A 20,969-nucleotide genomic window follows, 5' to 3' on the forward strand; every position below is an offset into this window, starting at 1 on the left:
TTAATTAAACGTTTAAATTATTTATATATTAATTAATAATATATTATTATATAACTAATAAGTAATTATTAAAGCTATTTAACGCTTAGTTAAAGTAAAAGGGAATAATTATAAGGTAATTAAGGAACCTTACTTACCTATAACACGATTAATAATATTACGTGGAACGAGGGCTTTAAGACTATATCCTCTATATCTCGTATAACTAGAAAATAGGATAAGCTTTAATTATTATAATACAGCTACCCCTACCTTGGCTACCTAACTTCTAGTCCCTCTTATAATCTCACACAATTGACTTCACCGTAAATCCTACGGCGTTTTAGGCACGCTTATGCTATGGTGAAGTGGACTGGTACAAGCGTGCTTTGAAATGGCCCAGTGAAGCTGACTATTATTACTGAAAATAATGCTCACTGAGGTTTAAACGCAACACTTGACAGCGACTTTCTATGCCATCAAAAATGCAGGTATTATCGACGGGAACATATTGCTTTGTGATGAGTTTAATCATCTCCTGGGAAACCATGCCTCCAGTAACTGCAGCCGTATTATGTACTTCCCCCCGGTTCGACCGTATTACTTCTTGAGATATCTGCAAAAGCCTGTTGTTTCCCGAAAGGCTCGGAATTGAGCTTGTGACAAAATCCACAATCTCTTCAGCACTGTCCGCGGAGATAAGAGTGGAAGCACGAAGCGCAAGATATATGGAAATCAACGAAAGGGGCAATTCAGGACCTGCTACTGCGGAAAGCTCATCGTTCAAGAGCTCATGTTCTATGTATCAAATGATGTTGTCAGCACAAAACAAGCACACCAGTAGTCAGTCCTGCCGTCCTCTGCTCGCACATACCGACGATTTTGGTGATAGTTGGTGCATCCACCGAGCTTTGGACTAGCTTGATGAATTTCGCATTCTTGCAAAACAACTCTACCTCAGCCTGCGCAACACCCATACCGCCTTCTAGGGTACGAATAGTACTCATTACTTCGCTGACATCTTGCAGTGCTTTCGCCTTATATAGAGACTGAAGTTTGATGTATACTGCAGATTCAGCCTTCATATCGGGTATGCCTCCAGAAAGTGGAAGTTGATGGTGCTTTTCGTAGAATTGTTCAACGGCTTTGGCAATGATCCAGAAGCTGTCACTTGACGAAATCTAGTACGATATTTCAGATTGGGAGACAGCAACACGGGTACGACAGACTTACCTCTGTTGAATTGCTATAATCAAAAACTTGTTTCAGGGAAGATGGTAGTGAAGATGTTGTAACGTGTTTCATCACTGCTGCAACAGCCTCTTGGAAATTTTCTTCTCCCCCCTGAGGATTATTACGCCTGGCGCCATTGGCCACCAAATTTCGGAATGCCAGCTTATCAGAATATGTCAGTGGTGGATCGCCTCGGTGTGCATCTTTCCATTCTTCAAGGCAATGAAGAAGAATAGCAACCATGGGTAAGTGGCCATGATCATGATCGATTTGGTCACCAATGTCCTCGGTTAATTGGCTCGCAAACATAGACAGCTCTGGCCACGGGTCTAGCAATCTCAAGTCCGCCGTCGCATCTTCATCTGGGTGAGTATCTACAATAGGGAGATGCGCTGGTAGCTTAAGCGTGAAGTATGAATAGTAACCAACGCTATGAACACTCAAGATTGGGATCTTTTGCCGCTCAGCATACGACTCGAGGAAGCAAACCATGTCCTTATGAAGAGGTGAGGTATAGAGAATGATGGTGAATGGTTCCGACGAGGCTGTTAGCTTCTCAAGGTCGAAAGGATCCTGGTCATAGATAGTCAGCACCGAAACATCGAAGCGTGGTGTTCTACAGTAGGAGACGGGGAAGCTAGACGCTACGAACATCTTCTTCTGGAAAGCAATGGCCTGAAACTTCGGAGTTGAGCTCAACAAGATATTCGGCGCAACAAAGAGCTCGAGACTTGCCTAAGCAAGCTTCATCGAGGAAAAAATTGACACCGAGGTCTGCTTCTTGAACAATGGCATCATCGGCTATAGTAAATTTTCCAATGCCTAGATGTTGATTATCTGTTAATGAACTAATCGAACCCCTCAAGCTACGGGATGTACAAACCGGGTAAAACCAAATTTTTGAGTGCCTCGATGCCAACCGTTCCAGGGCCACTGTTGACAAGGAGGACGTTTGCAGACTCTAGGGCAGCTTGGCCAGAGGCAGCCCAGAGCCGAAGCTGGCGGTCATACTTTCTTTCCTTATTTGTCGGACCGTGTTGAACCACTCTAATTACGCTGCCCTCTTGAGACATGATGTCACGATGGTATCACAATGCAGCGTTTGACGCGTGCGCAGTTGGGTCTAGGTAGGTAGTTGAAGAGCACTTGGTCACAAAACCCCGGCAGCCACAGTAATCTGGACGAGCACACACTGTGGGTCGCCGACTCTGTGCACCGAGTACCTTCTACCTACTATAGCACGCTAAGGGGTTTTCTGGTAATTATTCTTTAATTATTATTTATTATAAGATAATTAAATAGAATTTTTTACTTAATATATAAGACTTTTATTAATTAATAATAATTTAAGATTTATCTTATAATAATTATACTATTATTAAAAATAAAAGCTACGCGTATAAGTACTTAAGTATTATAGTATATTAAAAGGTTTTTTAAGAATTATTCTTTAATTATTATATATAATAAAATAAGTCTTAAATTATTATTAATTAATAAAAGTCTTATATATTAAGTAAAAAATTCTATTTAATTATCTTATAATAAATAATAATTAAAGAATAATTACTAGAAAACCCCTTAACGCGCTATAGTAGTTATTTACCTAGGTAGGTACTTAAGCAGGTACTTTAGTAGACAACCAGCCAGAGTGGTGTCGAAGACAACCTCGGCTACCTTACTTACCTCGCTTCCCCCATACGTTGGCGACCCGCCACATATTTAAAATAAATGAGTCCTTTGCTTTCCATCGTTTGTAAACCCAATCTACTATCCACAGGAATTGTCTGCTTATCAGCACGTGTGCCGTCGAACGTTTATCTAAACCAGCATCCGAATAACTACCGCGTACTCTCGGTTCGAATAATGGCTTCCGCTGCTGCTAAGCGTCTGGCTGGAAAGACAGTACTCGTTACAGGCGCCTCGTCAGGCATTGGGCGATCTACTGCTTTAGAATTCGCTCGCACTAGCCGAGACAATTTGCGCATCATCCTTACGGCTCGTCGCATTGACTCACTGAATGAACTGGCCTCTCAAATCACGCAAGAGGTCGGCCAGGGCGTCAAAGTACTCCCTGTGAAGCTTGATGTTAGTAATCCCGAGGATGTCCGCGGCTTCGTCGCAAATCTGCCTGAAGGATGGCGGGATATCAATATTCTCGTCAACAATGCGTAAGTGACCTATGACCTTGGTCACCCCTTCATCAACTAGTTGTCCTATGGAACGTATTTTCATGCATCACCATTACCACAAATAAGGCATACAAACGTAAACCCATATATATACTGGGTTTCTGTTGGACGAATGGCTAATTGCGAGTATCTTTGTAGCGGCCTTGTAAAAGGTGTCGCACGTGCCCCTGACATAAAAGAACAGGATGTAAATGTCATGTTTGCAACCAATGTCACAGGGTTGATCAATATGACTCAAGCCATACTACCGATATTTCAACAGCGTGCCAATGGTGGACAGGGCGATATCATCAACGTAGGGTCCATTGCAGGACGTGAACCGTATCCTGGAGGCTCCATTTACTGCGCGACCAAGGCTGCAGTTCGTAGCTTTACCGAGAGCTTACGAAAGGAGCTTATCGCGACTCGCATCAGAGTTATCGAGATAGATCCCGGCCAGGTCGAAACGGTAAGTCCTTGCGTATTGTGGAAATACTTGGAACCTTTCGTCACTCATCAAAAGTCTTTGGCAGGAGTTTTCACTTGTCAGGTTTGATGGTGACAAGGCGAAAGCCGATGCAGTATATGCGTGAGTTGTACCTCCTTATCTACGACGAAAGAGTCTCTCACACTTAACTTTGTCATGGCAGTGGCTGCGAGCCTCTTACACCAGATGACATTGCAGAGGTGGTTGTTTTCATAGCCACACGCCGCGAAAACCTCGTTGTCGCTGACACTCTTGTGTTCCCCAATCACCAAGTAAGCCCACGTCGCAGTTGGCTTAAGTGACAAATACTGACATTAGCTTCCTCTCCTTCTCGCCAGGCATCGGCTCTCATTTTCCATAGGAAGGAAGAAAGAACCTAGGACAATGGGCTAAACGGGTTATGAATTAGAGTAATAGAACACAAATATGGATTGGGCATTGAGCGTTCTATAGCTAGGGTCTCCAGAACTTGACCAAATTTCCGTGTGCTCACGTCCAACTTGGGCAATATCATTTATTGTTGATAGCTGCTTGCCTGTCCACTGGTCATTTGGAATGGGCAACAGGACTCGACCGCAATCATTCGATTTATAGAGCATCTTAATTTACATGTTCGAAAGTTTCTCTTGCTCCAAGCTCATAGCCGTTAAGGCGAGAATCAGAAATGATCCGAGCTTGGGGCCTTCTACAATCAATGAAGTCCAATCTACCAGCGTTCCGTTAAGAATCCATTCTAGGTTGAATTAGATCCTTGCCATCACTTGTGATGGCACCGCTGGTTGTGTCAACAATGACAAATTATTTGTCATCAGGGCATGTCACGGAGTGCCTTTGATCGAAGGAAACTCAAGCTCAGGTGAGGGCGGAGGAGTCGAAGTAATCTGGAAAATAGTGTCATGCCCTCCAGATGGGGGGACGTCATAAAATGTATGATCATAACATCATGAAGAATCGCCTGTGCAACTTGTAACTAAAACAAACAAGCCATATCGGGAACGCCGCGCTGAAAGAGTAGAGCAACATATTCGAAATCAGGGCAAAGAATTCGAGAACGCCAGCGAGAGTACACTGGTACAAGAGAATTTGAGGAGCCCTCAGTCCCCGGTGTGTTGGAAGAGTGGTGAAATTGACTCGCCGTAATGATTACGCCGAATAGCTTCCGACAAGAGGAAGGACAAGTCCAGGACGACGAGCTTGTTGATATTCCTCGCCCGATCCTGATTAATAGGGAAGCTGTTTGTGACAAGTATCGTATCGATGCACTCGCATCCTTGGAGTTGTTCAAGACAGTCTGCGCCAAAAACACCATGCGTGGCGATACAGAAGACCTTTTTAGCCCCTCCTTTCTTCACTACCGTCTCAGCTGCGGCAATCCAAGAGCCCGGTTTGTCTATCATATCGTCTACGATAAACACTGTGCGGTTCCTCACATTGCCCACCAAGGTAATCATGTGTTCGAATTTAGTGTCTTGAAACGCGTTGTCCTCCTCGTCGGAACTTGCAGCTGGGTCGCCGGCACCGCCTAGAATTTGTCCTTCTGGGACGAAAAAGGAGGAAGCGCGGGACATTGTCATGGGATCCTCCTCCTGTAAACTATTCCCGGCAGTCGATACGGCAGGAGAATTGAAGTCGTCTTCTACAACATGACCTCTGATTAAACGGCCATGTATGACTTCGTGAGCTCGGCGGTCGTCAAAAACCTGCTCCTGGTTCAGGGATAAATCAGGGGTACTGCGAGAGGCTAGTGAGCGGCCATCACTAGATGCCTTCTTCTGCCCCTCCGGTGGTTTCATCCTCAATTCACCATGGCGGGTGGGAGAGCCAGTGGAATCAGCCAGTGGCGTCCGAGGCTTTTGTGTGGATTTGTATCGTGCCATGCCGTCTTCATCAGGAGGGGACATGTCGCTCCCCGCCGAGGTTTCAAGTGCAGGCTGCCTATCAAGCCCATCAAGATGGTTCATGATCATGCTTGCTGTCATATTGGTGCCTCTTCTTCGGTCGGTCGTTACCATTCCGAAATTGAGCTTCAAGGCATCAGCGAGTGAAGTCACTCGCTTTGTTCCTCCGGCATTCTTCGACACCACGACTGCTTCTCGCCAGTTATCAACGTTGCGTCGAATCCATTTCGCAATTATAGGTTCGGCATGAAGATTGTCCACTGGGCACTTGAAAAACCCTTGCATTTGTGAAGCATGTAAATCCACAGTAATCACATGTTTAACTCCAGCCACGCCAAGCAAGTTGGCGAGCATTCGGGCGGTGATGGCGCCACGATGAGCTTTCTTTTTCGATTGCCGGCTATATGGAAAGTATGGAAGAACGGCTAATATTAATGAGTCTGGGCGCCAGTGAGTCTCGGGAGGCTTGACCAACCTGTGATTTTGTTCGCGGATCCGCCTTTACAAGCTGAGATCATGATAAGTAATTCCATGATGGAATCATTGATTTTCGAGCTTCCTGATTGAACCACGAACACGTCCTTCTCTCGCACGCTTGTCAAGATTCTGACACTTGTCTCGCCCTTGAACGTGTTAGCCGGCATCGGCACGTGTATAGGGAAGCCATACAGTGGACGGGAAAAGCAAGAGCTATGGGAATCTCACATTGGAGAATTGTGTTAGTTCCGCATCGGCGGGAGTCATGCCAAGGTTCTCGCATATTTGACCAGTGAGGACTGGACACGAATTACCAGCGAAAATAAGTGTGTTGCGCATTGCTCGAAAGTACCTAGCCACTGCGGAGATGAAGGCAGGAAGGAAATTGTTGCTCACAGGTCCAGGTTTTTTTTTTTTCAACCGTCCCAGGGCAAACTACTGTGGGATACAGTGCAAGCTGATATGGAGGACAGGTGGCGGAGCCGCGCACAGTGCTGTGTGGATGCACCCGGAACGTACAGTGCGCAAGACAGTGTACCTCGTCTGGCCCGCCAGATTTTCGCAGGTAACCAATGGCCGGCCAAAATCGGACCGGTCTGGTAGTTGCGTCTCGTCAAATCCACTAAAGCCTGGTCTGCCAGTCAGATACGGGCCATCATACGGCCCTCGAGCGCGGAGGGTCTGGTATTCCTACGATCCTGGGAGAATGAACATTGTTCCGCAGCACGACTAAATGAAGGTGTCCGTCCGAGCATGGTCGGTGCGTGCCCTCGAGGCAAGGACTAAGCATTCATGTCCTTTACGCTGCGAAAGTTTTAATTGGTACAGGTCGGACCGAATCTGTCAATTTCCCGTAAGTCTACTAGATATTCAACGTGCTTGCTATACGCTATCAAGTATCAGGTAGCTACATATATAGCAAACTACTAGGTACGGGTTAGTGTTTAGTAGGAGTCTTGTGTATCTGGCCTTCTAATAGGAGACTCCAAATTCATATCTAGAAATACTAACAACGTTTACTTAAGTACTTAGATACCTATTATAGCGCGCTAAGAGATTTTCTAATAATTATTCTCTAGCTATTATTTATTATAAGATAATTAAATAAAAATTTTTACTTAATATATAAGACTTTTATTAATTAATAATAATTTAAAACTTATCTTATAATAATTATACTATTACTAGAAATAAAAGCTACGCGCGTAGGTATTTAAGTACCTACCTAAATATCTTACTTAAGTACCTAAGTACTTACACGCGCGGCTCTTATTTCTAGACCTTTAAATGTATTATATTATATTGTAATATATTATATTATAATATATTATAATACATTATAAGATAAGAATACCTATAAATGTATTATAAGGCTATAAAATATCTAATATTATAAATAAATGCTTATATAGCATACTATATATTAAAATAAAGCTAAAAATCACGTGATTTTAAATCTTTAAAAATTAACCTTAAAATAAAAATATTAAGCGAGATATTAAGCGAGATATTAAGCTTTAAAGTTATATCTTAAAATAAAAAGTAAGTAAAGCGAGGCGAATTTTTAATTACTTAGAACTTTTTAATATAATAACTTCTAGGAATAAAAAGTAGGGCATTTTAAAAAGTTAATTTAGCTCTTTTTAATTATATAAAATTATCTCTTATATACCTTATAATTAGCCTTACAATTCTAAGTTAAAAAAACAGGGGCCTTTTTTACTTAAAATATATTTATAGGTATTTTAGTCTTGTAATGTAATGTATTTAAATATAATCAGAGCATTAACTGTAGTATAGTTTTATAGTTTTATAGTTTTTATAGTTTCTAATATAAAATATTATATTAAATCTAATAGAATACTTATAGAATTATAAGTTTTACGAATAATTAATATAAATCTAAAATTATAAGCTAATAATAAAAAGTGGGTCTTATATACTCTTATAAGCTTAAAACTTAAGAAACTATAAAATATAGTTTTTATAGTATAATATAGTATAGTAAGTTTTTAAAAAACTATATAATCTAGTTTTTAAGCTTATAAAAAGCTAAAAGAACCTAATTTATTATATAAGCTAATTAGTTATAATATTAGTTAATTTATGTATTTATTATTATAATTTAAGTATTTTATTAGATTTATTATTAATTATTTAAGCTTTTTTAAAAAATGAAAATGTAGTTTTCTTGTTAATGCTTTAAATATAATACACGAAAATATAATATAATATAAAATATAATATATAATACACTTATATTTACTATATTTATAAGAGCTTTACTTATTTCTAGTAATAATATCATTATTATAAGATAAGTCTTAAATTATTATTAATTAATAAAAGTCTTATATATTAAGTAGAAAATTCTATTTCATTATCTTATAATAGATAATAGCTAGAGAACAGTTACTAGAAGACCCCTTAGCGCGCTATGGTAAGTAGGCAGTCGACCAAGTGCGGACAAGCAGCACTTATTAGCACATCTTCGGGCGTTTCGCAACCAAGCGAACCACCTGTTCTTCGGATTTGCGGACCCTCAGCCCCCAGGCCCCATGAATAGATGCATCCAGGTACCTGTCCGTATAGGCCGCTTTTGAGCGATTTACATATCAGTTCACTCACTACCGTCTTCAAAATGGGCATCTCGCACTTATATACTACTCTACGGCCACTAGCTACTTGGGCCGCTCTTGAAAATGAGGCTGTGGTCATAGATGGTCCTGCGCTTGCATACCACATTCTTCATATTTGCAGAGCAAGTGGCATTCAACAACCATCATATGCTCTTCTCAATCGTGTCACTGTATCTTGGCTTGACTCGCTTTGTCGGCACAACGTGCTCATGTAAGTGAATACCCGAGCCACATATTTCTTTCCCTCACTGGAACCGGTATACCCTGTAGCGGTTGTCTGACATACTTGAGTAGAAGAAAATTATATTTTGATGGCTTCCTACCTCGGGCAAAGCTACAGGTTCGCATGGGCAGGATGATGAGGGCTACTACGCGACTGAAACGCCTATATGTCTCACACCTCCAGGGATGCCCAGTATCATGCCTTGCAGCGGATGACATCGGAGCAGACATTGATATCTACAAATCAGGAGGTACGGATGTATGCCCTCTGGTAGATCCTTGCTTCCTGGTGCCGGCCGTGTTGAATTGCCTCAGAGAATCTACGCAATATCGGAATATAACAGAGGTTGTGCCAGGTGAAGCCGACCACTTTTGCGCAGCTAATGTCTCAATGCACGGTGGTGTCTTGATTACGTCTGACTCTGATTTGCTCGTACACAATCTTGGAGAAGGACAAGTCGCTTTCTTCCGAGACTTACACACCGAGTCCGGACACTGCTTCAAGTTTCTAAGCTTTGCACCTAGGCAGATTTTTGAAAAGGTCGGCTTGGCGTACCCCGAAAAAGCAATACAACTGGCATATGAACGCAAAATGGCCCCTCAAGCAACTCTCTCGCGATTAATCGATATGTGCTTGAAGCCGACACCACGATCTGCTGATTATATTGAATTTGTAGGAAATTATACCATGTCCGAGGAAGTTGTTCGCTTGCAGAAAGTTGGACTGGGCGTACCTAATCTGAACGATCTGGACCCCAGGGTGTCTGAGCTTATCCTGGAATTTTACTCAAGACGCTCCAGCATATCTATGAACTCCCCGATCAGGATGTTTCTGCCTCCGTTGACGGAATGTCCAGGTCTGAGAAGTGCCTGGGACAAAAGCACTCCCATTCGCCAACTTGCATATTCTATTGGAAGCTATATTCTTCCTCGAAAAGATGGATGTCTTCAAGTTCGCGAATTTAGGCGCGTCGAGAGCGTCTTGTATGCTGGTCGTCAAATAGAGCTTTTACCGACGATTCTCGTGCGAGAGCATTTGGACGATATTTTATCATGCGCAGAGTGTTGCGAGGCCGATATCCAGCGTGATGATATTAAATTCTGGATTCTTTTGGCAATGGCTCTCGACAAGATGGAATCCATTCAGAGAGGGGGAGAAACGCTCACGGAGACTATTGAAAAATACTTTGTCGGCCTGACAGTAAAGTCGGGGGATAATAGTGTGGCATGGGGCATTGTCCACGTTGCAGCACAGATGCAGGCGACGCTGTACTCACTTCGGGTCCTTCAGCAAACCTTGCGCTCGGTATTCAATCCCGAAAAAGAATTTCTTCCAGAGGCTACAGGATTATGCACAATGCTGTCCGAGCTGATACCCGTGGAACTCTATCCTTGTACAACTGATCTCCTTAGAATAGTACGAGAACTTCAGAAAAGCAGATCACTGTATGCTCTCGATGCACTTTTGACTAAGAAGTTCGGGGGGAATGAACCTCCTTACAACAAGAGTGAGGAGATCGAATCAACTCTGATCGATAACTCTGAGTCCGCTTTGTCTGCTAAGAGCGGCACAAACACGAACAAGGATGACAATAATCCATTTAGTGTTTTGGACTTGGAGGGTTGAAGAAAGCTAGGCTAGTACGGATGGTCATAAAACAAAAGCTTACTGCGAAACTGCAAAACTTGATAATGATCACAAGACAGAGATCATTTCAAGACGGGCGGTTGCTATTTACGCACTCATAGACTACTAGTATTTTATCATACCTTGAGGCTACTACTAATACCAAGCGAATATGTTTATGTTAAGCAGCCAACGAGGCTTTCTGCAGTCGCTTAGCGTGGGACAATTGAGGGTCACCGTCTGCTCATGTTCTGTAGCCTGAAAGAGGATACCCAGATCCAATACTGGGTGCCGCCGAAAACAGAAAGGCGCTGTATCCAAAATGAATAGAATGAAACCGGAAAAACCACGCAATTGCAGGGCGTAATGTCTAGTCCAAACATTCTACACCTTGTATAACTTCGAGGTATATTCAACTGTAGTGGAACAATATTACTTTGAGATCATGTAACTCTAGGTACGCAATGGCTCAAAACTGGGCCTGCATCCATTGGTCCTGAGGTCCATGAACATCTTCCAAGAGCCTCATGAAGGATTGGCGATCGTTCATAGCTTCGCTGGCATCTTCTAGCAAGTGTTCGCTCCAGCCTTCGCTCCCAGCTGTCTGAATAAGCCGCCAGGCTCGCCGAAATTCGTCGCGGATTGATACAATGCCACTATGTGTCACAGTTCGAGCGACATTATGATCTAATTCGAAGGGATCCTCAATGGCAAGCAAATACCTTTGCCTGACTTCTCTCACTTGCCCGTGCTTTCTGTTCGTCACTGACGGATGGGCTGTATTCGGTCCAGCTGAGTCTGAACGCGCAGTCTTTGATGACAAATGCTCTTCCCCGCAGTAATTCATCGAACCCTCACCGGTAGGGCTTTGGCATTCATACACTGTTTTAGCCCCGGTCCAGCCCTTCTCTTGCTTCGTCATGAGGCCATTATGGGTACGAATGCTAATTACGTCTCTTCTCCAACAGAATCCTTTGCCAAACCCGCGGCTCAATGGCCCATCTTGAGCATAGTATTCGAAGAAGCCTCGAAGCAGCTGGCCAATACTTTCGGTGTTTTGGTTGAGCTGGTGACTGCTTGCGAGATGCATGATTTCGTTCTCATTACGCCAGAATTCAACATTATATCCCTGACACATTGGCACATTCAGGCTGCTGGAAGGGGAAGAAAGTGTGGCCATGGGAGGAGTGAGTTGCTGGAGGTTGGGGCATACAAATGGCTTTGCAATGTTGACAAGATAGTGCAACACCATTAACACATAACCATAGCTTCCCAACGTGCCACGGTATCCAGAGTTTATCCCGCGAACTTTGGCCCACCTTTTGACGAACAAGACCATGGGTCGAACTCGGGAGTCTGTAAGGGAGTAGCAACGGAGCAGCAAAGTGTTTTGGAGAGCAAGGTGTGCCGAGAAATTGATATCACATTGAACTCCGACTCCACCAGATGGAAACTCCAGGGCATCTCGGTATCTGTTCCGTGACTGTTTGACTGAAAACGTATGGGGATGCTGGAGGAGCTGTATAGAGGATAGCAATGGCAATACAGCCTGAGTTACTGGAATGATGAACCTAACAATTTGCTGATCCCCAGTAACCTTGACCAGTGGCGTTCGCAATATCTTGATGTAGTCTTTGATGATTCCAGTAAGCTTTTCGTCATAAAGATTGTTATCAATCGCCGTTTCGAGTTTGTAGGCAAGATCTAGGCATTTGTGCTTCTGTCCCAGCTCCTCAAGTTCCATCGGTTGCTGGGACTGATTTGACAGACTCATCATGTCCCCACGAATTTTGTCGTCATTGATTCCTGCAATGTACCGCAACGCAACCTCCTTGAGCGCTAAATCTGACATGTTTATACCCATCTTGACCAAGCTACCTGCGATGACTCGTGATCGGAGGTGATACGATGCTGGGGGTTCATATACATCTTGCTTTAATCGACAAAGTTGAATTAATGGTAGCCGCTTCATCCTCTCGAAGGCAAAATGTAGGTCTCGGTCATAAGCAAGGGGGTTAGCTCCAAAATCTGTTCTCTGCTGAACATCCCTCCAAGCACTCATGGCCTCCATAGCCTGCGCATCTGAATCACAAATGAGCGTTTTCGAAGACCAATTGTCCCACACCGAACAAATCTGCTCGCCTTCTGCCTGGACACAAATCCCCGCAAGAGATCGATAGCTTGTCGCTGACCAAGACGTCCCGAACGACAATGAGGGACATGATTCCAATCTGCGCCGAAGCTCCGAGTTGCGTAATCCACGCACAAACGCTTGACAGACCCCTTTGAGAGTCACCCATTCCATATCAGAGAATTCACGATAATTAGATGCTGTAACATCACGACCTCCAGCTCTTCTCAATACCCTCTTAGCCAAGGCATAATACAATCGAAGTGAGCTTTGAGCATTTTGTTTTAACTGGAAGCGCTGGTCTTCTCCACCATTATCCCTCGCCGGAGATCCGAACTCTACCGGTGGCGCAGACTCAGTAACGTGGCTGCCCGTCGTCAGGTTGCCAGCATTCTCGTTAACTTTTGAATCTGGCTCATATTCTTCTTGGTCTTCTGAAGCATCTACATCCCCTGTACCGTGTTCCCATTTCAGTCGTTCCAAAAGCAACGCGTTGCGAAGCTCTTCGGGTGGGTTTTCACACAGCTTGATAATTGGGACTCTTGTCCGACTGAGTAGTCTGGCGCCGAGTCCCGCGTCCAGGAACGCTTTCTCGAGCATCCGTGGTATCATCGACCCTGCCGCGTCCGGTTGCATGCTGGAAAAGGGCGAAAATAGTCCTAGGTCCATATCTGAGGCTTTTGTAGCGAATCCGGATGACAAACTTCCAAAGCATTTGAGCTCAACAGACGAACTTGGAAAGTAAGGCGAGCCCATGATGTTCTGTTCAAAATCGGAAATTGTTTTCTGACAAATTCTTTCAACTCGTTGTCTGAAAGTCTCTTTTTGAGCAATTTCATCTCTTTCTATTTCAGAACTGCGAACGACTTCATGGCAAAGCCTATCAAGTAAAGCAGTTTGGGCAACGACATCTTCCTGGTCGAAATACTGTCGACGACTGGCATGGTGATGGGTTTGTATGTATTGGGGACTCTGAGGTGAGAATGATTGTTGATGCCAGCTAGACCTCTGGGAACGCTCAATTTGAGGCCCGCAGAAGTCTGGCGATCCTGAGAACTGAGAAATAGTGCAATTATTTGCTTCTGCAATTCTTGGTCTCGGCCCTGGGCGAATACCTTGCTGCCTCATGTCGCTAGTCGCATAAGAGTTATACGTGCCTCGATCTATACCGAGAGGACGGAAGACCGGGCTGCCATAGCTCGTGTCGGCCATCTCAGGTTTTTGACCCAAAGACTGCCATTGCGAACCCAAAGCAACAGAGAGCCCCGAGCTCATTTGGCGTCTTTGAGCCTGGTTTGGACGTCTTCTCCCTGGTCTGGGAGACTGTGTATTATTTTGTGTGCCTGAATTCGTCGAAGGATTCGCAAATTGTTGAGATGGGGGGGCTGAGTGGGAGTAGGAAGGTGCGCCAGATGTCTCTCCGGATGTGAGGCTCGACATCCGAGGTTTTCGATCCGTGCTAGTACTTGGAGACACCTGATGGACAAGTATTAGCCCACGAAGACGATCCTCAAGTCCTAGTAGCCGTTCATCTCGATTAGCTTGCATGGCGAGGGCTTTAGTTAATCATATAAGGCGTTTAGCTGAGCCTCTATGCAATTAAGTGGCGCCACCTCGGCTCGGGTATCTAGATTGCTGACGTGTAAGCGACTGCAATCGTGAGAGAAGTGAAAATAGGGTCCGCCCGGACCATCTTACAGGAGAAAAGTCCCATATAAGGGCGGCCGCAGTTCCAGAATCGCCAGGTGATGCCGGGTTGGCTGGACGTCTGGCTGGAAAAGCGCAAGAGCAGCACCAGTAATAAGATTGTGTTGAAGAACTCAACTTATGCCAAGTGTAACTCAGCGATGGATTCGAGACGTGAAGTCAGTCATCGCCTATTCGTTGCCAAGCCTGGTAACCTTGCTGCGGTACGCTTACGCGATTCAGGTTGGGACTCAAATAGATCTCGTTGAGTGTTGCAGTCGGTTCGGAAAGGTGTTTCTCTTTGGCAAGGCGAGTGGGGATCTCTAGGTTAGGGAGCAGTTGCCAAGTGGTCATTCCTTGATGTACAGTTCTAGTCAATTCATTATTGTCCGAATGCTGTTAACAAGGGCAGGGAGAGAAAATTAAGTGAAAACTGAGATGCAGCAAATGAAGTACCTGGTAACTTGGGCACCAGGCGAATTCGGCAGGCTCTATAACTACTAGGTACCTACTAAGTAGGGTACTAAAGTAACTACCTAGTAGTTAGAGACTAGCGGCGCAAGGCGGACGGAGTACGCTTGGCCTGATCCACACTAGAGCATTGACAAGAAAACTACATTTTTAATTTTCAAAAAAGATTAAATAATTAATAATAAATCTAATAAAATACTTAAATTATAATAATGAATACATAAATTAACTAATATTATAACCAATTAGCTTATATAAAAAAGTGGGTTCTAATAGCTTATTATAAGCTTAAAAACTAGATTTTATAATTTTCTAAAAACACACTATACTATACTATACTATAAAAACTATAAAATATAGTTTTTTAAGTTTTAAGCTTATAATACTATACAAGGACCCACTTTTTAATAGTAGCTTATAATATAGAATTTATACTAGTTATTCGTAAAACTTATAATTTTATAAGTATTTTATTAGATTTAATTTAATTTTTTATATTTAAAACTATAAAAACTATAAAACTACACTACAATTAATGCTCTAAATCCACACCACGCTGCCGCTAGGAGAGCGACTAGCAAACTTATTTAGCTGCTAAAGTGTGTAATTACTAATTAGGCTCTAAATTACTTACCTAAGTACCTAGCTACGCGCGTAGCTTTAATTTTAATAATAATATAATTATTATAAGATAAGTTTTAAATTATTATTTATTTTTAAAAGTTTTATATATTAAGTAAAAAGTTTTATTTAATTATCTTATAATAAATAATAATTAAATAATTATTATTAAAAGATTTTTTAATAAATTATAATAAATATTAACTTTAATATATTAAAAGATTTTTTAATAATTATCTTTTAATTATTAATTATAATAAAATAATTAAATAAAATTTTTTACTTAATATATTAAACTTTTAATAAATTAGAAGAATTTAAAACTTATTCTTATAATAATTATATTATTATTAAAAATAAGAGCTATACGCGTAGGTAAGTAATACCTACCTAGGTAGGCAGGTACATGTACTGGCTTCCTGGACCCACCATCTAACCATTAGCTATTCCTGAGGCAGCAGTCCAAGTCGCGTCTGGTAGGCCGATGCTTTCGACTTCGAAGGCGGGACGTATCGAGACGCCGACTTCAAATTTATCGTCATTGTTGTCCTCACTTCGCTCTTCTACCTCAGGCTGTGTCCAAATTTTTCTTTAGCCTGCCTGGAGATTGCAAGGCACGGCTACAATCCCTTCACTGTAAAACTCAACCAGGCTGTGTCTCGCAGCCAGCGCCACCCCAGTGCCTCTACAACCGACTTCTTGATCATTCAGACAGCCCATCACGGCCATTATTTGTTAATATCCGTTGTCAAATCACAGCTCCTGAAAGAGTGCCCCAAATCAAAAAGGTGGCTTGTATAATTTCGGAAGCAAACGCTACTCGGCAGCCTTGATCCCTTTGGGGTATTGCCACTCGCCGACCGCAAATCGACAACCCAAACCTAGCTACAAACGAGCATATATCTGGAACACGACATTTCTCTGGTAATACCTCCCTTAACCACCTTGGTGGCCAAGTCTTCCTTCGGAACACTCGTGACACCGGTCACGAGGAGCTCACACGCGGTAGCAGTGTCTGTTGAAGCCAATGCTGCAATACATCGACTCCTCGTCCAAGTATACTATTCATGATGGCAGGACAACCTTCTATGGATCAGAATGGAGCTCATCGTAATCAAAAGCCGAACCCACTGCGCCCCATGAGAAAGCGGCCGAGACCAGCCAACCCTCTTGTTGCACCCTCTAGAAAAATTCCATCAAAATCTGCCGTGAAGGCAAATTCAGGGACTCTGCAACAGATGAGCCTTAACGGTTCCAAGCCAAATGACGATGATCAGCGGAAACAGTATGGTGGCTGGTCCGAACCCCCTCCTCAGCATCAATATAGTGATATTCCTATAATGACGACCAAGAAATCCTTGTTGGAAGGTATTCGCTACCACCTCATGAAATTCTCTCAAGCTCGTGTTTCCGACCCTCCCATCGACCCCACAGATCAGGACGAATTTGCTCGCCCAGTTACATTACACAGACGAGACGCTCGACAGCCTCCTCCCGGAAGAGCCACCAAGGTAGAGGAACCGGAACAACTTCAAGTCGATGAGAAGGAGGCGGAGAGGCTGGCACAGGCTAAAGCCGAACGAGAGGCCCAACGCGCAATTGACCTTGCAAAGATTGCACCGGTCGCTAAAGACAACAACCCTAAACGTGCTAAAAAACAGAAAGAGGAAAAAACCATGTTTAACAGAGCTCCAAAATCCGAGGCAGCCAAGAAGGAATCAGATCTTCGGTATGAAGAGGCTTTACCTTGGCATCTTGAAGATGCAGATGGAAAGAACGTGTGGGTAGGCAGCTACGTTGCTGCCTTGTCTGAAGCAAACGTGGCTTTCATGATTGATAAATCTGTCTTTCGCATGGTGCCTCTGGAAAAGTGGTATAGATTTAGTGCGAAACCACCGTTTCAGCCCTTTACCATTGATCAGGCGGAAGCTTTCATGAACAGAAAGGTTGATGTTGGCAGATGGATAATGAAGGACGAGGAGAAGAAGGCTGGGCAGAGTGATCTTGAGGCAACGAGAAAACTCCTTTATGGTCGCGGCCAGATGATTAAGACTGAGAGCGACACCTTTAAAGCGGCCTCACGATCAGAGAAACTTGACCATGACGAACTGGATGTATCCGGAGATGAATTTCAAGATGATGATGAGACCCCGTATTTTGAGCGTATGGAGGATGATGACACCAAGGAATCAAAAGACAGGATACGTCGAGAGCAGCTGGGAGCAAACTTGTTCGGCGAGGGCGACGAGCAGGAAGTCGACAAAGAACTTCAGGAACAATTGCGAGAAGAACTAGAGCGACAAAAGTATGGCAAGAGCACCAAGAAGGCTTTGATTAAGCGAGATCGAGAGGATATCTATGAAAGCGACGACTCCGAGGAAAACCCTTGGAGTAGTTCGGTATGCTTGTGTCTTTCTATTGCCAGTTTGCCGTCAAACCGAACTAACAATGAACTGTAGTCTGACGAAGAATCAAGCGGTGACGATGGACAGGAAGGAGAAGAAGAAAATAAGGATGATGACAAGACGGATGCAGATAAAGAAACACAAGGTGATGGGAAGGACAAGGTAAAGGGGACGGGCTCTAAGGGATCTATGACACCACAAGGGAAACAGAAACCTGGGGAGTTGGCCAAGAAGACCAAATCCTTGAAGCGAGCTGGATCTCCAGCATTATCTGAGTCGAGTGGAAACGAGTCATCTCGCAAGAAGATGAAGAAATCTATGATAGGCAATGGAAGCCGAGCCAGCACTCCTGCTTCCCAGCCAAACGTGGCCCGGCGAAGCAAAGCCGGGTATGGCTCTGGTAGCGATGCAGAAGCAACCACTGCAGAGATGTCCGACAGTGCTGTTGCTCCTAGAAAAGGAGTGAAGATGGTTGGTAGCAGTGGGAAAGGAACGCCGGTCGCATCAAGGGCCGGCAGCCCAAATCCAGCAACCGCCGGTAAGTTTTACCGGATGAATCTAGATTGTTGTCTGCTCAGGCAGTCTTCCTTGCAATTCTTAGGTGCCTACTAACCTTCCCAATTTTAGGTATGTCACCGACTACGCAGACTACTGGAATTGAGCCATGGGAAATATTAGATAAGATACCGGTTGATGGCATTTCTATCACAGATCTGATAAAGCAGTTCCATGGCAGGGTTGGCGACCGCCCAGGCCAAATGCCCAGAGGAGAATGGATAAAATTGGTAAGACAGCTCTGCGATTACGGGCCGGATAAGCGGCTTAGACGCCGAAGATAGACTCTTTTACTGTGATGATTCTGGTCTCCAACAGGGCACAAACGACAACTTATCTGGCGTTGATATAAAAGATTGACGGGGTATCTTGCAGTATATATATATATAACTATTCATCCATTTGCCACGAATAATCTAGACCCTTGATTCTGTCTCGCCGGTTAATCGCGTTGAACCTCTCTGCCTCAAGACCTGTGCCTCGATCGACCCCATCCCAGCGATATCCGGGTTTAATGCCATATCGATTCGGCGGGACTGCTCCAGCATACATTGGCCGGCGCCTTGTAGCGGACTTTTGAGACCTTGCTTTGTTCTCCCTATCCCTTATGAATTGAAGCATCGGGTCATTCCACCTCTCCTGTTGCTTCAGCTCGTTGTTCATACCTTCGTCGTCCGCGCTCCTAGAAAATGGAAGAAGCTTAGCATCTTCAAGCTGCTCTCTCTTTTTTTGCGCCTCGTACATCTGTACGGTCCCCTTGAGAGCCTGCTTTGCTAGCTGAGCTTTATCTTCAGCCTCAGCGGCGGCTTTTCTGGCTTCAGCCCGTTTCATGGATATGTCGATTCTCCGCCCTGTCGCGTCGCGATAAACGGTCTCTTCTTCCTTCGCAGATCTTCTGTGGCGCTCAAACTCCTTGTGCTCTTCCTTTTGCCTCCGTTGGAGCTGAGCAGAAACTGCCGCAGCGCTCTGGAGACCAGCATGGGTGCCGTCGCTCATCATAACTAACCCATCGTTTTTATCAATCGTCGGCATTTCGTCATCGATGATTCGTCTCGATTCGTTTTCCGCAGCAGTTGAAGCAAGAATTGCTTCAGCAGCCGCTGCATCTGAGTCCACCTTTGTCTCTCCCAAGCTCTTCCAATTGTTTTTAGTGGCTTTGCGAAATTCGGATGTAGACCCGGGAAGTATTAATGGCAGCTCTTCTCCATGTCTATCCGCCGCTGAGGCTGAATGAATCCAGGATGTGTCATCGTCATCAGTAATAACAAGTCCGTTAGTTGTAGACTGTTTCCGTTTGCGCTTCTTGGAGTGAGGCTTAGGGTCTGCCACAAGGTATCGAGAGGCAAGGTAATCTGCCAAATCCGAGGGCATGTTTATGCTTATGCAAAACGCTTTTCTCAAGTATCCGAGTTTGTTTGCAGACGAGTAGATGTCGTTCGGCCCAAGAAGCTGTGCCCAATTTCTGCGAGTGGCAGTCGTCCTTACCACTCGGCCTGACTGTAAGGATAAAGGATGCGACTTCCGAAAGTGGGTGGATTTACTGTCAGTGGCAATTCGCTTTCTCGGGTCTATTGACGTTTCCAAGTACCTAGTACCTACAGTAAGGTACCAAAAGTCTGCGCCCCCCGGCCTATATCCCACAACTCCACAAAAAGGCTACATTTTTAATCTAATATATCTCGCGATATAATAATCTATATAATATTATATATAATACATTTTATAGCTTAAAATCTAGTAAATAATATTTTATATATTACCCTCTTATATAAATTATAGCGTATATATAATTCTTTATTAAAAGAAAAAGAGTGTTTAATTACTAATATTTAATTATATTTTATATAATTTATATATATTATTAAAATTCTATTAAATTATTTATATTATTCTTTAAACTTAATAATTAAGGAAATAAATACCTAAGCTTACTTTTTAAAAGAGCTTAAGTATACTTAATTAAGTTAAGATTTAATAAATTAATTAATTATTTAATATATTATATATTATACTTTATAAGAAAGTTCTTAATTAATTATACTATATAAATATAAGTATTATCTTATTAAAATTAATATTAAAGAAAAGAAAAGCCTTTATTAATACCTTTTAATAGCTTTAAGCTATATATCCCTTATTTTTAATAGCTTTATTACGCGTTATAATTATAAGAGGTGTTTTCTTACTCTTTTAAATAATAGTAAATATTATAATTATAAGAGTAACTTTTACGTAATTTATAAGGTTTATAAGCTTTTAATTATACTTCTTATAAAATACTTAAAATAAATATTTACGTAAGTTACTTAATTTATTTTAAATCAAGGTTTTATTAAAGAAAATAACTTATATATATAAGTAAATTAT

The 20,969-nt window shown here is 43.0% G+C and overlaps 7 protein-coding genes across 9 annotated transcripts; 3 read left to right on the forward strand and 4 right to left on the reverse strand.

Moving 5' to 3' along the window:
* Positions 1 to 241: 241 nt before the first annotated feature.
* On the reverse strand, positions 242 to 2,334 carry J3458_005313 (uncharacterized protein). 3 transcript variants are annotated; one of them, XM_066118739.1, is made up of 5 exons: positions 2,096 to 2,334; positions 1,865 to 2,034; positions 1,213 to 1,785; positions 854 to 1,149; positions 242 to 777 (listed from the first exon to the last, which is right to left on the reverse strand). In XM_066118739.1, exons 1-4 carry the CDS (start codon positions 2,283 to 2,285, stop codon positions 1,147 to 1,149), a joined length of 936 nt encoding a protein of 311 aa, XP_065976260.1. In that variant the 5' UTR covers positions 2,286 to 2,334; the 3' UTR covers positions 242 to 777; positions 854 to 1,146. The 3 variants fall into 3 exon arrangements, with proteins under 3 accessions (XP_065976260.1, XP_065976259.1, XP_065976261.1); XM_066118738.1 differs by having other exon boundaries at positions 854 to 1,160; XM_066118740.1 differs by having other exon boundaries at positions 854 to 1,785.
* Positions 2,335 to 3,078: 744 nt separating this feature from the next.
* J3458_005314 (uncharacterized protein) lies at positions 3,079 to 4,172 on the forward strand (the record flags this gene model as incomplete). Its single annotated transcript, XM_007816341.2, has 4 exons — positions 3,079 to 3,383; positions 3,543 to 3,852; positions 3,917 to 3,972; positions 4,034 to 4,172. The coding sequence occupies 4 exons, from the start codon at positions 3,079 to 3,081 to the stop codon at positions 4,170 to 4,172; spliced, it is 810 nt and encodes a 269-aa protein (XP_007814532.2).
* A 792-nt stretch (positions 4,173 to 4,964) lies between these two features.
* Positions 4,965 to 6,612, reverse strand: PRS1_1 (ribose-phosphate pyrophosphokinase 1; the record flags this gene model as incomplete). Its single annotated transcript, XM_007816340.2, has 3 exons — positions 6,474 to 6,612; positions 6,244 to 6,391; positions 4,965 to 6,193 (listed from the first exon to the last, which is right to left on the reverse strand). The coding sequence occupies exons 1-3, from the start codon at positions 6,582 to 6,584 to the stop codon at positions 4,965 to 4,967; spliced, it is 1,488 nt and encodes a 495-aa protein (XP_007814531.2). The 5' UTR covers positions 6,585 to 6,612.
* A 2,274-nt stretch (positions 6,613 to 8,886) lies between these two features.
* J3458_005316 (uncharacterized protein) lies at positions 8,887 to 12,341 on the forward strand (the record flags this gene model as incomplete). The annotated part of the gene is made up of 2 exons (XM_066118741.1): positions 8,887 to 9,095; positions 9,179 to 12,341. 2 exons carry the CDS (start codon positions 8,887 to 8,889, stop codon positions 10,731 to 10,733), a joined length of 1,764 nt encoding a protein of 587 aa, XP_065976262.1. The 3' UTR covers positions 10,734 to 12,341.
* J3458_005317 (uncharacterized protein) lies at positions 11,203 to 14,988 on the reverse strand (the record flags this gene model as incomplete). The annotated part of the gene is made up of 2 exons (XM_007816338.2): positions 14,563 to 14,988; positions 11,203 to 14,491 (listed from the first exon to the last, which is right to left on the reverse strand). Exon 2 carries the CDS (start codon positions 14,410 to 14,412, stop codon positions 11,203 to 11,205), a length of 3,210 nt encoding a protein of 1,069 aa, XP_007814529.2. The 5' UTR covers positions 14,413 to 14,491; positions 14,563 to 14,988.
* Positions 14,989 to 16,136: 1,148 nt separating this feature from the next.
* Positions 16,137 to 20,149, forward strand: TFG1_1 (transcription factor IIF subunit tfg1). The gene is made up of 3 exons (XM_066118742.1): positions 16,137 to 18,041; positions 18,102 to 18,585; positions 18,675 to 20,149. Exons 1-3 carry the CDS (start codon positions 16,710 to 16,712, stop codon positions 18,884 to 18,886), a joined length of 2,028 nt encoding a protein of 675 aa, XP_065976263.1. The 5' UTR covers positions 16,137 to 16,709; the 3' UTR covers positions 18,887 to 20,149.
* CWC26_1 (Pre-mRNA-splicing factor cwc26) lies at positions 18,993 to 19,973 on the reverse strand (the record flags this gene model as incomplete). The annotated part of the gene is made up of 1 exon (XM_007816336.1): positions 18,993 to 19,973. The coding sequence occupies one exon, from the start codon at positions 19,971 to 19,973 to the stop codon at positions 18,993 to 18,995; it is 981 nt and encodes a 326-aa protein (XP_007814527.1).
* Positions 20,150 to 20,969: the final 820 nt, after the last annotated feature.

The sequence above is a fragment of the Metarhizium acridum genome (genome assembly GCF_019434415.1).
Source record: "Metarhizium acridum strain ARSEF 324 chromosome Unknown scaffold_31, whole genome shotgun sequence".
NCBI lineage: Eukaryota > Fungi > Ascomycota > Sordariomycetes > Hypocreales > Clavicipitaceae > Metarhizium > Metarhizium acridum.